Raw genomic sequence first — 14,459 nt, 5'->3', positions numbered from 1 at the left:
TTGTATTAGGTTTTAAAGTTTGATTGATTTGAATCATTTAAGTTGGGTTTTAAAAGATAGCTAAAAGAAGAAATCTGTTCCCTTTTCAAGCACTAAATGCTAAATAGCCTTTCTTAATCCTGAGTCATGAATAAAAATCTCATGGTTCTGGTTTGTGTTAAGGATCGCTCAGTGGTTGGCTCAAGATCTCATCTTTCAGACTAAATTTAAGACTGAAACGATTCCTCTGAAAGGTTATGAACATTAATATAAAATACTTTAATGCAGTTTACTTAGTTCAGCGTTGAAGTTTGTCCAATTATACTGGACTTTGCAAAATCAAGAAACTATCAGTATGACAGGACATTTATAGAAGCAAAACTAGTTTATTGAAAGTAATGGAAGTGTTGCTACCTTTACATAAAGTGAGCGGCAGCGTTCAGAATGATTGGTAGCAAACACGTCTGCTGCCAGGAAATGTTAAAATATGGAATCAATAAATGTTGAAAAACGAAAATGTAAACACAAAATGGAATGAAGCTTTGAGTTCGGTTAATGAAGGCCTAGCTTGTATTCGTTGTCCTGGACAAAACTTAAGACTTCTGCTAACTTAAGTATTTATCCTCCACATCTTCTATATCCTTGGTCCAAAATAATAATCCTATATGTTACTATCAATGCAGTGGACGCATAATAGCATTTCAATCAAACGTTATATAAAGCATATAAGACTAACAGCTGGTGTACACGTTCCATGTCTCTTGTGACCATCCTGTTTTATAAGCAGCTATTCCTGCTGCTGTGCGCTTGTTCCTTTTAATATTCGGTCTTAATTCTTACTGACGGGGGAATGTAAATAGTTCAGATTTCATTGCTTTTACAATTTAGAATCAACTTGGTCACGCCATGACGTAAGGCTGTGTATAAAACAAATCAACCACCAGAAACATGGCACTTAATATTAACTCATAATCCTCATCTGAATGTTTTTGAAGGCTCCAAGGAATAATAATGATACCTGAGAAATGGTATTATTTGTTTCTTGCTCGCATTCCTCTGAGTCTTTACTGCTAGGATCGCTCACGTTTCTGCTACACCCATCCTTGTCTACCTCTATTCCTCCCTAAGCCCTACATCTTATTACTGATCAAAGTTTGTGAGGGTTGACCCATTTGTAAGTTCCTTCATAACGAAATCCAACTTTCTGAACTAGGTCATCTGCTTCTGAGGGGCCACGACTGAAAAGAAAAACAAGAAACAAAAACAAAAGTTACAAATTGGTTTATGGTAAGGAAAAGATTTTCCTTCCGTTTTGAGTAGTTTTAGTATTCATTACCTTCCATATTTATAAGGGATAGGCTTTGGCTTATCTTTGTCTATCTGATGAAGAAGGGGGGTGAAGATCCTCCATGCTTCTCTTAGTTCATCACTGCAGACATTGACAAGGAAAGTCATAACACTTAAAAACTTGGTGTCATTAACTTCTTTGCAACTCAAATTTCTTCACTGATCAGGTAGACTGGTAATGCACTTTGGTGCCATCTAGTGAAGCTCATGCAGCACATCAACTTCAAGAGGATCGTTCGGTTTTCAAGCAGTGAGATGAGATCCAAACAGACCTGCGTACAAAGTGCATCTGGCTCCCACAGAACACATCCAGGATGAGCCGTTCATAGGCATCAGGGAGTTTCACATCCTGAGAACAAGATGTTGACTTCATTAAGTTGTTTGAAAGACCTGAGAAAAGTATAAACCAAAACTTGTGTAACAGTTGATGCCTGATTTGGACATACATTTTAAAAAACCTATTTTTCCTTACTGTCTAACATTAAATCAGATTTAACATTTTGGGTCAGTTAGAAATAATTTTGGTAATCCTATTAGCTAAATGCTGGAGTCAGGATTGCTTGTATCACACATACTTTTTCAGTTCAGGCCAAAATGTTTCTGCAAGACTTTTATCAGGGTTTTGTAATAGTAACTCCAGGACATGGACTTTTTTTCCTCAACCCACTTTGTAGGTAAGCGGGTGGTAAGATTAGGGTCATTGTCCATTTTGAAGAACCATTTGTGCCCAAACTTTAAATTTCAAGTTGATGTCTTGAAATGTTGCTCTAATATTTCCGCATAATGTTGTTTTCTCATGATGAAATCTATTTTGTGAAGTGCACCACTCCCTCCTGCAGAAAAACATCCCCACAACATGATGCTGTCACTGTCGTATTTCACAGCTGGGATGGTGTCCTCAGGCTTGCAATTTTCTCTTTTTTTCCCCAAATACAACAATGGTCATTATGGGCAACACTATAATTTTAGGTTCATCAAACTACAGGGCAAGTCTCCAGAAAGAAAGGTCTTTGTTTTGTGGTTTATACGCATTTCAAACAAAAACACATCAATTTTTTGTACGCAGAGCCGTCTTCTTCCTGAATGACTGCTTGAAAATTCAGGATATTCAGGATATTTTACTGGTGAATGTGGAAATTTTAGGCATCTGGAAATGGTAAGAATGAACCAGATGTCCAAAAGTTATTTCTGATGGCTTCTTTGGATTTTCCAATGATGTCACACAAGAAACCAGTTTGTTTGGGTTGTTGCCTTAAAATCAACCACAGAAGTGCCCCCAGTTAACTCAGATTTTGTGTACTAACAGAAGATTAAATGACTTAATCACCTGGACTTTCCCAAATAGTTTAAAAGCATAGTAATCGCAGTGTATGTAAACTTCTGAATTGGAAAGATTTTTAGTTTGATGTAATGTCAGACAGTGAGAAAAAAGTTTTATGTCTTTTTACACTGTGTGTAAATATTTGGTTTTGACTATATTGACAGCAAATATGTTACAGACTTAATAGGAAAAATTGCAGGCAGGCAGCGACAGAACCACCGCACAGTGTAAATTTAAATCAACTTAAGCCTGCCTTGTATCTGCTTTTGTAGGTGAGGTCCAGCTCGGTTTCTTCAGGGCTGAAGTAAACTCCGGGTTTCTTGCTCATCATCTTGGCATAGATGGCCTCGTTGGGTTGCACCCGCACCACCAGTTCGTTCCTCTGACACTTATTTTCAAAAATGTCTCCTGGGACATCGGTAAACTGCAGCCGCACCTCAGCTTTTCTCTCGTTCAGAGCTTTACCGCAGCGCAAGATGAAAGGAACACCTGTGCAGGAACATTTTCAAGGCTTTACAAAAAAAAGATTCAAGTATTGTGTTGTTGAATTTTTTACCGTTTATTCTCTTTACCATCCCATCGTTCGTTGTGCACATAAAGCACAGCCGTTGCAAAGGTGGCCTGAGTGGATCCTTTCGGTACAGTGGGATCCTCGAGATAACCCAGTTTAGCATCTCCTTCACCCTCAGGATTGCCCACATACTGGCCCAGCACCACATCTGACATGGTCACTGGAGCAATACACTTCAGCACCTTCACCTACAAGAGGAAAATATTTCTCAATGAACTGGTAACAATAAATGTGAAGCATTTGGCAGACAAATTCAGTACCTTTTCATCTCTGACATCATCCGAGCTGGTGGAAGCTGGTTTTTCCATGGCAACCAAACAGAGCATCTGGAGCAGGTGGTTCTGCATGACATCTCTAATTGCGACAAAGGGAACAACCAGGTTGTTATACAAAAGACACAATAATGCCTGTGATCACAGGGAAAATTGGTATTGATCAATTGTAAGGATAAATGTACCGTTTACCAGCTAATGAAGCACCTTAATGGAACTTTTGTTTATGGTTTCCCAACTCGTTACAAAAACTGCTAAATTAATTAGATTTTTTTATTCCTGTAGCATAATGTCATACCCCAACAGGGTACAAAAATAGTACCTTTAATTGTGGAGCATCAATTCATTTGTAAAAAAAGAAAAAAACAATTTCGACATAAAAAACAAAAATAATTATTCATAAAAACACAGGCACTAATATTTGTGCATTTGAGGTTTTTTTCCACCTCACCGAATGATGCCAAAATCATCGAAGTAGCCTCCTCGGCCCTGAGTGCCGAAGGGTTCTTTAAAGGTAAGGACAACACAGGCGACACTATCTCTGTTCCAGATCGGCCCAAAGATTCGGTTCCCAAACCTGCAGAGAACACATTATTATTCCAAGCTCAGCAACACACAGAGCAACCCAACAGCTGTTCACGACAACACGCATAAACATTTATATTCAGCTTTGTTCTTGGTTAGAAGCCGGTTTCAGATGAATTACAGCAGCTTTTATAAAAACAAACCCATCTGAGAATGAGAGTAACTGAATTTAACCCTGCTTTAATCAGATAATCCTTTCACCATGAAATTAAAAACTCAGAGAGCTCTGGGACTATTAAGTTTTATAAAAAGGCAGCAGGTCAGTCAGACTCTGTTACACCTGAAGCAAACGAATAGAAGGAGCAGAATACATTTTATTGTTATGGTCCTTATACAGTGTTATATAACAGAAAAATAAAGCAATAAAACAGCCCTATGGGAAGACGGTTTCCCTACCTGAGTACCATGAGGTTCTGCACCATTTCTTTGCCCAGATAGTGATCAATACGGTAGATCTGGTCCTCACTGAAGAGAGATGAGAGGTGTGTGGACAGTTCCTCAGAGCTCTGTAGATCATGTCCGAACGGCTTCTCAACAATCACTCTGTTCCAGCCCCTAACCAAGACGCATCAGGAAGATGAACAGATCAACAAAAGTCATGTGTCATGGTGCCTCAACAATTAAGCTTTAAAAAAGCAAAAACTTTAAAAAACAACAAATAAACTCCCTACAATTCCACTTTTGTCCTTCGAAAGGTCACATTTCCAAACACTTCCCTTTAGTTTTCATGTTCAGGGTCACTGTGAGGCTCGAGAGGTTCCCACAGACACAAAGGAGACTAAATACCACACAGAATGCTGTGCTTAACTGAGATTAAAACCAGAGGGCTCCTTGGCGTCGCCTGCTAATCACACAACTATGCTATCCTGAAGACATTACATAGATTACATGACGAAGAAGCAGAAAGGAAGCTGATCGTGCAGATTAATTTCTTTCTTCCTTTTTGCTTGAAATTTGAAATAATCAGAAGCTCCTACAGAAATAAGAAATGCTTGTCTAATCATTTAGCTTTACTTGAACAAGATGCAAATCTTTTACATATAAAACCTAATAAGTGTGCCATGTATTTGTGTTCAGCAACCTTTACTCTGAAACCCCTAAAAAAAAAATTCACTGCAGCTACTTGTTTCCAGAAGTCAACTAGTAAGTCAATCAAGTCCAACTGTGTGTGCTTTCATCTTAATATGAATCCAGCTGTTCTGTGAAGTCCTCAGAGGTTTGCTAGAGAACATTAGTGAACAAACAGCATCATGAAGACCAAGGAACAAACCACACAGGTCAGAGATAAAGTGGAGGAGACGTTTAAAGCAGAGTTAAGATATAAAGCAATATTTTATACTTTAGAAATTTTACGAAGTGCTGTTAGATCCAGGGGGCAAGGAGAAAAGACCCTCATGGTAACTCTGGAGGAACTACAAAGATCCACAACTCAGGTGTGAGAATCTGTCCACAGGACTATTTTTGCACTCCACAAATCAGGCCTTTTGTGAAAATGTGGTGAGAAGAAAGCTGTTGATAAAAAAGCATTAAGGGGGCACAGCAAATGTGAAAAAAGTGGTCTGGTCAGACGAGACCAAAAGTTATTTTTCTTTTTTTTTTTTTTACCTGCAAAGTGCAATCTGTGGTAGAAGATTAACACTGCATTTCACCCTGGACAAAACCTTTTCACAGTAAAACATGCTAAATCATGCTATGGGGATGCTATTCTTTGTTGTCAGATTTATTAGAATGGAGAAAAATCCAGGATAGTTAGATGCTGCAAAAACATTTTTGTGGCATACAATCGGGTCAACAATGAAATGGTGTAGGTCAAGCATATCTGTGTGTTCGCATGGCCCAGCTGAAGTCCAGACATAAATCCATTGTGCATTGCTGTTTTTTCCCTCTCCATCCAGTCAAGCTAAGCTTATTTACGAAGTCAAATTGAAACAAATTATAAAATCAATCTGTGCAAAGCTGGTAGAAAAATGCCCAAAAAGACTAGCAGCAGTAAGTTCAACAAAAAGTTACGTTTTACAAAAAATGAACTCAGGGACGCTGAAAATAAATGCATATCACGCTTTTCAGATGTATTTTGTAAAAAGAAATTGGCATTAGTGTCATAATTTCAAGTAAAATCCCAATAAAATACATCAAAGTTTGTGGTTCTAATACTTTCTAAAGCTTTCACACATTCTCCTACTTATTCAAACACCAGTGTGTCAGAAGCCACAGAACAATCACAATAAGAGAAGTCAGTTAGTGAGGCGCGTTTGCACTGACTTTGTGCTCATGCAGTGATGCTTGATGTTCTTAGTGACCTCATGGTAGACCGTCGGTGGCAGAGCCAGGTAAAAGAGGCGGTTTGCCTCAGATCCTCCAGGCAGAGACAGCATATGTGCGTTGAGTTTGGAGAAGGAAGCATCATCTCCATATTTCCCGCTGATATAAGAGTTTCTGGCAAAGAAGACAGACAACCGCTCTGCTTCTGTCTCTGTCACCTGGGTCAGAGGGCACAAATGTGAATGCATAAGTAGTATTTAACTTAGCTTATAAGAATGAAAAAAAAATATTAAGCTAGATTTCAAAAGCTCAAGTTCTACCTTCAGGTATGGCATGCAAGAAGTCCGGATGGCATCAACTGTGAGATCAGAGCGAGCAAAGCCAACAAAATATGTCTGCTCAGGGAGGAGGCCGTCTCTGAACAACCACCTGGAAGAGAACGCAGGGGAATATTTCTTATTATAACCCACCTCTGAGGTTACAAAGCAGGGAGCTTTTATTGTATTAGGCTCTGCTACACTGAGAATCACTTACCACAAAGTTGGGTAGATCTTTTTCTTTGCCAGATCCCCCTGCAGGCCCAAACACATTATTAGAAATATTGTTATGTTTCATTTGTGTTGCAGTCTATAGCCAGCAACATATGCTTGAGACAGATTTTCAACTACACCCAGATCTCAGAATGCATCACTATTACTAATAATCTCACATACTTAGACAAACACACAGCTTTGTCTTATTCAAGAATTGCACAACCTTGGTAATCCCACTAGAACAAAAGTAAACCACAAAGACACAACAGACTAAAAGACTGACAGACCTGATGCTTCCTCATGTGAACCTGAAGAACCTGTTGCTTTAGTTGTGATAGTTGAAAAGTGGATTTATTTCAATACTTCAATTGAAAAAGTAAATCTCATATAAGTTGATTGCATGCAAAGATATAGTTAAAAAATTCAAACATTTATCTCTACCAGTAAACTAGTATATTACATAAAAAATGATTTGATTTTATTTTTCACAGATATGTCAGCCTATTGAAAAGTGTGGACATGTACTGTTTAGTGTACACACTCAACACTTGGTTGGCCCTCCTTTTGCATGATTTACTGCATCAATGCTGCTGAGGTGTCCAGAAAGCCTACGCTGCCTCAGCTCGTCCACCTGGTTGACTTACAATACTCCATAGATATTCTGTGGGGTTTCATTAAGGCCAAGTGAGTTTGCTGAACAATCAACTGCTGGGATAACATGGTCGTTAAACCAGGTACTGGATACTTTTGGTATTGGGGGCAGGTCCCGAGTCCTTCTGGGAAATGAAATCAGCATCTCTAGACAGGGAAGCAGAGAGAAGCAATAAGTGCTTCTGAAATGTAATGGTAGCTGATAACGCAGTGGGCCAAAACCAGCAGATGACATGGTATCCCAAATCATCATTAACTGTGGAAATGTCACACTGGACCTGAACATAGATTCAGTGCCTCTCCACTCTGCCTCCAGATTCTGGGGCAGCAGTTTCTTTCTGTTTTGTTTTATTTAATGCAGTATTCTAATTTCATGAGAAAATAAATAGCTTTAAGCAATAATCACCAAGATCAACTGAAATCAAGTTGAACTGAAACAAATCAACTTTTCAATGATATTCTAATTTATTAAAATGCACCCTTAATTAAAGGTAAGTCACATGCATGAACATAAGAAATCAACTTAATTAAAAAGTAATTCCGATAACAAAGCACTTCTCACCTCAAATGCAATCTATTAAGCTTAGCTGTTCCTCATTTTATTTTAAAACACTAATCCTAATCTGGGACCTTCCCAAAGAGAATTTACTCTCATTACTCTGATCAACAGCCTGTAACGCAACACTTTCAGTCTCCAAAAAACAACTAACATGTAAGAGTCAGTCAGAAGAACATAATCCTGCATCCCGACTCACTAAAAGACAAGGAATCACTGATAGTTGGGAATAAACTTTGGAGATAAAGAATCTCTTTGTGTGGTTAATGTCAAACTCTCTATTTGACAAAGTAGCCTACAACACGTTCACAAACACACACATCCATAAAACACGCATAAAAGACACACAACCAGAGCCTGGCTGAACAGAGCCCAGCCCTGTCCTTGATCTGCCTGCAGATCAGGCTGAAAGAAAAGTGCTGACAGACGGTGACGCTGCAAAACTTGCAAAAAGACCCACTCTGTTGTACAAAGAGTAAACACTGCCGGTCAAAGAAACACAAAATCAGTAAAAAGCTGAGCAGGAAAATTGTTGTTTAGAGAAATAATTTCCCATCTTTGAGCATTCGTCCTATTTTAATAATATAAACAGCTAAAAGAGAAGGAGTATGATTAAACCAAGCCCTGATAAGAAAGAAAAACCTACAAGGAAGATGAAGCAAATTGTTGGGAAATGCATGGTTTAGATTTTATGCAATGAAGTAGTTCCTTAAACCTGACAACTGAGAAGCAGGAGGAAATTCCTAGATGAATACACAACTTTTTTTTTTTTTTTTACTCCTGAATGTAATAGCCAGAAAATTTACTGACACCAAGAGGAGCAACAAAGAATATTAAATCAAAATAAAGCTTTATTTGTTTTTGTTTTAAACATACACGCAACAAAACAGGAAGGATTTAGTTTGTAAAAATGAAATAAAAATCAGTAACTCTGTTTGAAAATGTTTTAACACAAACAGGAACCTTGAGGTTTTTACAGTTCAGTTTGATGATTTTGAAAGCGGATCGAGTCATGTTTGTTCACAGCTTGTCGAAATCAGCTTCAACACTCGCCAAATCACACTCTGAGCAATTATTACGTTATCTTTATTTCAAAATGCTTTCCTCTGAACAGTGGCCAAAGGTCCAAGCCTAAAAGTGGAACTACACCAAAAATAGAAACAGCAGGACAGAGAGAAGATTCACAAACCCCCAGGTCTGAATGCTCACCGACGCTCCCATGATGATGAAGATGTGCACATCGGACTGGTGGAACTCTTCATCGTCGTAGAGCTCCTTGCGCAGCTCCCCAAACACTTCTGAACGAGAGAGGGGAAGGCTCATTTTCTCTGAAAAGCAGACAAAGACGGCAGTTTAATAAAAGTTAAATACAATCTCTCTGCACGACCAACAAGCATGAGGTAATGTGTATCTGGGGTGGAAAAACTATTATTTAAAACTCTCAATTTAAACTATCTGCCTGGTATTTAACAACAAATGTCATCAACAAAAAACATTTATATATTTGCAGCATTGTGCAAAACCTTTTAACCTGTAAAAATAAAGGGGATGCCAAGAGTTTTACTCATCAGAACCCTTTTATACAGCAAATGTTTTTTTTTTTCTTCCAGAGTCCTTGATAGATATGGTATTTCCTAGAAGTGTGATGGCAATGATACAGATCACCTTTAGCTTGGTTCCTACATGTAATCATGGAGTGACATGGAGTTCAGGACTTTATCAAGGCCATACCATCTGTTGCTGTGCTCCTTTTCCTTGAGTCCGAAGCCAGTTCTTGATGACCAGTTCTGTGTTTGTGGAGACGTTGGCGTTCTGTAGAATGACATGGGAGGAGATACCTTGTTAATGACGTGCTTTACAGGTCAAACATATCCAGAAATTCATTACCACATCAATCCAAGCAAACACCCATATTTAAAACATTTTAGATACATTCTAATTCAATCCAATTTGGAAGAAGTTATCAGTCTAAAGTGGCTCTGTTGAGTATCGAGTCATTGCTTATCCTTGGAGAAAGATATGGAATTGGAAAGGAATGACCCTCGTCATAAAGAAGAGGGTGGTCTAAACTGTATAGAAAGAACTGCTTTACCCACATTTTCCAGACCATTCTATATATTGGACTTGAGGATGTAGTTCCCTTGTATTCCAAGCTGGCATGGATGTCAGTGCATTCTCTATAATATCAAAAATTTAACCTAGTAAATACTGCTGCAATTAAATTCAATGTGAACAAATTAACAAGGGAAATAATGTTTTATTTATGTCTCTTCAGTTATGTGAAAAAAATATTTCGTTTATGGTTTTAAAACCACACCTAAATGTTTGTAATAATGAAACTAATCTTAATATGAGACAAAAATACTAAATGCTCTTTTCAAATGATGCACAAAGCCCTGCAAACCAGCATGAACATTTTGTTTCCCCTTGTTTACCTGTGATTAGCCTGACAACATGAAGTAGGCTAACAGAAACAAAGTCACTGATATTTATCAGCCTGGAAACGGGTACAAGGCCTTTTCTAAGGCTTTGGGAGTCCGGTGAACCACAGTCAGAACCATGATCTACAAATGGAGAAAACTTGGAACAGTGAGGAAACCTTCCCAGAAGTGAATCAATGACTCATCCAAGAGGTCACAAAAGAATTCAGAAAGTTCAAAAACTGCAGACCTCACATGCCTCTCTTCAGGTCATTGTTTGTGATTGAACAACAAGAAACAGACTAGGCAAAAATGTCATCCATGCGAGAGATCTAAGGCGAAAACCCGAGGTCCATTTCCCATTTGCTAAAAACATGTAGAGGACTTCTGAAACTTTTGAGAAAATATTCCGGCAAGACAAAAGTGGAACTCTGTGTGTCCTGTTACATCTGGCCTGAAACTAGCAGCATCACAGTAAAAGAAGATCATACCTACAGTTTGACATGGTGGCGGTAGCGTGATGGTCTGGGGCTGCGTTACCATTTCGGACCTGGATATCTTGCCATAATTGATGGAACCTCTAAACTCTCTACCAGAAAAACTTAAAGGAGCACGTTTGACCATCAGATCATGGTCTAAAGCGGCAAGAGAATGACTTGAAGCACACCAGCAAGTCAATCTCAGAATTGTTTAAAAATATACATAAAATTAAGGTTTTGGAGTAGTCTTCTCAAATTCTGGATTTTAATCCAATTTAGATGTTTTATAGCATGATCTTTAAAACCTTAAAACCCTGCAAAATATAGCTGAATTAAAACAATTCTGCAAAGAAGAGAGGGTCAAAATTCCCCCCAAACACTGTAAAAGAAGTATAACCAGTTATTGCAAACGTTTGCTGGCAGTTGTTCCGGTGAAGGATGCTACAGGTTACATAGAACCAGTGTGGTTTGGATAGCTCTTTTCCCTTAATAAATGAAATCATCTTTTTGTATTAAGTCAGGTTATTTTTGTCTGATAGGGACATTTCTTTCATGATCTCAAACATTCAAGTGTGGGGAAGAAAATCCCAGAAGAAAGTGAATAAATCCTTTTCTCAGCTCAGTAGTAACTATAGTGTTTCTGTCCTATTATTCTGTTCTATAGTGTTCGGCAGTGTTGCTGTAGTAATAACTATAGTAATAACTATAAATTAATAATTTCTTAATTTTTAAAGCCTGATGTGGTTTGCTGAGCGTACTCACAACTGTTAAATATCCCATCTGCACCCTGGTAGAACTGATGCTTTCATAAACATTAGGAGACAGGTCAATCTAAAAATAATATTACAGACAAAAAAAACATACGAAGCAGTTTGAAATATTCTTAAGCGGACGCAAAGCAAACACTGGATTTATACAGACATTTTTACTACAAAAAATGCTTCTCTTTTCCCGCTAATTTTCTTGTCACTACATGTTACATTTATATAGTATGTCCATGTTTGAATGTAATTGCTATTATTCTACATTAGCACAAAATTTATAAAGCTAAATGAAAACCTTTGACTAAGCAGATATGTCTGCTCTTTTGCTCTAACCTGTACATGTTATTTCCTATATTGAACAAGCCTGGTCCTAGCTTTGTTTTATTTAAGGAACCATTTAAAATACAACAAGGAAAAACTTTTGTTCATCAAAACATTGCTTTAGCGTTACTGTGGTCTGCATTATCCTCCAGAGCTGAAAGCAGAATTTTAAATCAAGTAATCTTTTAATGTCCCTGAATTTTAAAAATAATAACCAGGTCAAGGAATCTCTGGGTTACTTAATTGCTAATGATTACTTTTTAATTCATTGATTATTCAAATATGTTAAAGTTAAACAAAACCATAAACCCTGGACATCTTGTTTTATATTATTGGAAAAAAAGAAAAAGAAGAATCCATCCTACTTAATCCTGTACATCGGGTGGGGCCCTGGTAGAGCCTATCCCAGTAGTCACTGGGTGAGAGGCTGAGTGCACTGCGGACAGGTTGACAGAACCTTGCAGGGCTAATTAACCTCATAAGCCTGACATGCATATTTCTGGAAAGTGGGAAATAGCTGGAGTACCTGGAGAAAAACCGAGAGTGCAGAGGGAAACTCAACACAGAGAGGCCCGGATTGGGATGTGAACCCAGATCTTCTTGCTTTAAACAACCTACAGTTGATACTCACTACTCAACAAAGGAGGGAAGACACACTTTTAATTACTTTGACCCAAAGCTCTGGAATACTGTGCCAATGATTTGAGAGCCGTTTTCTTGTTTAACATTTTTAAGCTTTTAGTTAGATTGTATTTTTAATATGTTATCTTTTTTTGTCTTTACTGTGTGGTGTCTCTGCAGCGCATGTTTACTGTTGCTGTAAGCTGATTGCACTTTTTAATTTGATGAATTTCACTTGATAGTATGTTTTACATATTTATTTTTATGTAAAGCATGTTGAAATTACTACTGCTAAAAATGTGCAATATAAAAAATATCTTATCAATACTACTACTAATATTACTAGCTGTGTCAGGTTAAATATTTAAAACATTTATCGCAATGAAAAAGGCTCTGCCATTTCTGTAGATCAAAAATGACTAATTGCAGACATTTTGTGGGTTTAATTTGACTAAAATAATTGCAGACCGATTATTTTTCTGATTCAGACAAAACAATAACTAAATAAACAACCTTGAAGTTTGAAAATCAGCACACAAAGTTAAACAAACCTAAATATTAAAGAGCAAATAAAAACATTATTTAAACAAATATTACAGTAACAGAAAACCAATGCCTTATTGCCTCAAACTGTAAGAAGCACTAGTAAATCATTTAAATTACAGGTTTATTAAGCATAATATGTAAAAAGCAGCTAATTTGAGTGATGTAATCAAATTTGAGGGTCCCTCTAGCCCCTCTCTTCTAACTAATGAGGAAGTACTAATTTGTTCAATATTTTTAATGACTACATGTATTTTATATTGCTGGTCTACAGACTGATCTGTTCTGCTGGGTCTGTTTTACAATATATCTCCAACACCCCTTGTGTTTATGTCAAAAGGTCTCTCCTGGACTCCTGAAAAGGACACACACAATAAACCGTAATGATATTAGTGAAATCCTCCCCAAATCCTGTATTTAGAGGGATAAACCTTGCGGGACCACGGCGTGATAAAGCTGTATGAGAGCAGCCAACATTACCTTTAAATATAGCTCGTTGTTGACAGTCGGGATTGACTGTTTTCGTGGGCAGCAGTGCTAAAGCCCGACAACAAAGCTTTCATCCCAACCCTGTCATCGACGCCCATGTCTCACAAACCCCAAACTGACGCTTACAGCAATGTTAACGGAAACTAACGGCAACAAGCGGAGCAGTTGACATCAGTGAAGCCAACAGTCCTGCTACTTACTTACAGGTTTGTTAAGAAGATGAGAACCTGGCTGTTAAATCCTGAACAGACACCCTCACACACGGGACGCAGGCTTTCTGCAAACTCCCTGCGAGAACAGCCAAGCCTGGCGATGTGAATTTGTAAGTGCTGCCTACTTCCCTGTTGAGGTGACAAGACAAAACTGAGAGATTTTATTGGTTTAACACAGACTCACCAGCGCTCGCTCCGGATCCCATCACTGAGAGGCCACTGACGTCACCGAGTCTGCGCATTGGCGGGGTGGGCGGGGCGTAAGATGAGCAGACCCCGCCCCCAAACAACCTCTTATACAGGTCCTTCTCAAAATATTAGCATATTGTGATAAAGTTCATTATTTTCCATAATGTCATGATGAAAATTTAACATTCATATATTATAGATTCATTGCACATTAACTGAAATATTTCAGGTCTTTTATTGTCTTAATATGGATGATTTTGGCATACAGCTCATGAAAACCCAAAATTCCTATCTCACAAAATTAGCATATCATTAAAAGGGTCTCTAAACGAGCTATGAACCTA

The 14,459-nt window shown here is 38.0% G+C and overlaps 1 protein-coding gene across 4 annotated transcripts; it reads right to left on the bottom strand.

Moving 5' to 3' along the window:
* Nucleotides 1–345: 345 nt before the first annotated feature.
* On the bottom strand, nt 346–14,180 carry LOC124867562 (glucose-6-phosphate 1-dehydrogenase). 4 transcript variants are annotated; one of them, XM_047364063.1, is made up of 14 exons: nt 14,111–14,180; nt 9,809–9,889; nt 9,287–9,405; nt 6,872–6,909; nt 6,658–6,766; nt 6,338–6,555; nt 4,472–4,630; nt 3,942–4,067; nt 3,479–3,572; nt 3,220–3,406; nt 2,901–3,136; nt 1,599–1,675; nt 1,316–1,408; nt 346–1,217 (listed from the first exon to the last, which is right to left on the bottom strand). In XM_047364063.1, the coding sequence occupies exons 1-14, from the start codon at nt 14,166–14,168 to the stop codon at nt 1,127–1,129; spliced, it is 1,686 nt and encodes a 561-aa protein (XP_047220019.1). In that variant the 5' UTR covers nt 14,169–14,180; the 3' UTR covers nt 346–1,126. The 4 variants fall into 4 exon arrangements, with proteins under 4 accessions (XP_047220019.1, XP_047220038.1, XP_047220029.1 ...); XM_047364082.1 differs by lacking the exon at nt 14,111–14,180 and adding an exon at nt 13,915–14,104; XM_047364073.1 differs by lacking the exon at nt 14,111–14,180 and adding an exon at nt 13,919–14,104.
* Nucleotides 14,181–14,459: the final 279 nt, after the last annotated feature.

Source organism: Girardinichthys multiradiatus, chromosome 1 (assembly GCF_021462225.1).
Source record: "Girardinichthys multiradiatus isolate DD_20200921_A chromosome 1, DD_fGirMul_XY1, whole genome shotgun sequence".
NCBI classification, from domain to species: Eukaryota; Metazoa; Chordata; class Actinopteri; order Cyprinodontiformes; family Goodeidae; genus Girardinichthys; species Girardinichthys multiradiatus.
This window is presented reverse-complemented; position numbering and strand designations above follow the sequence as displayed.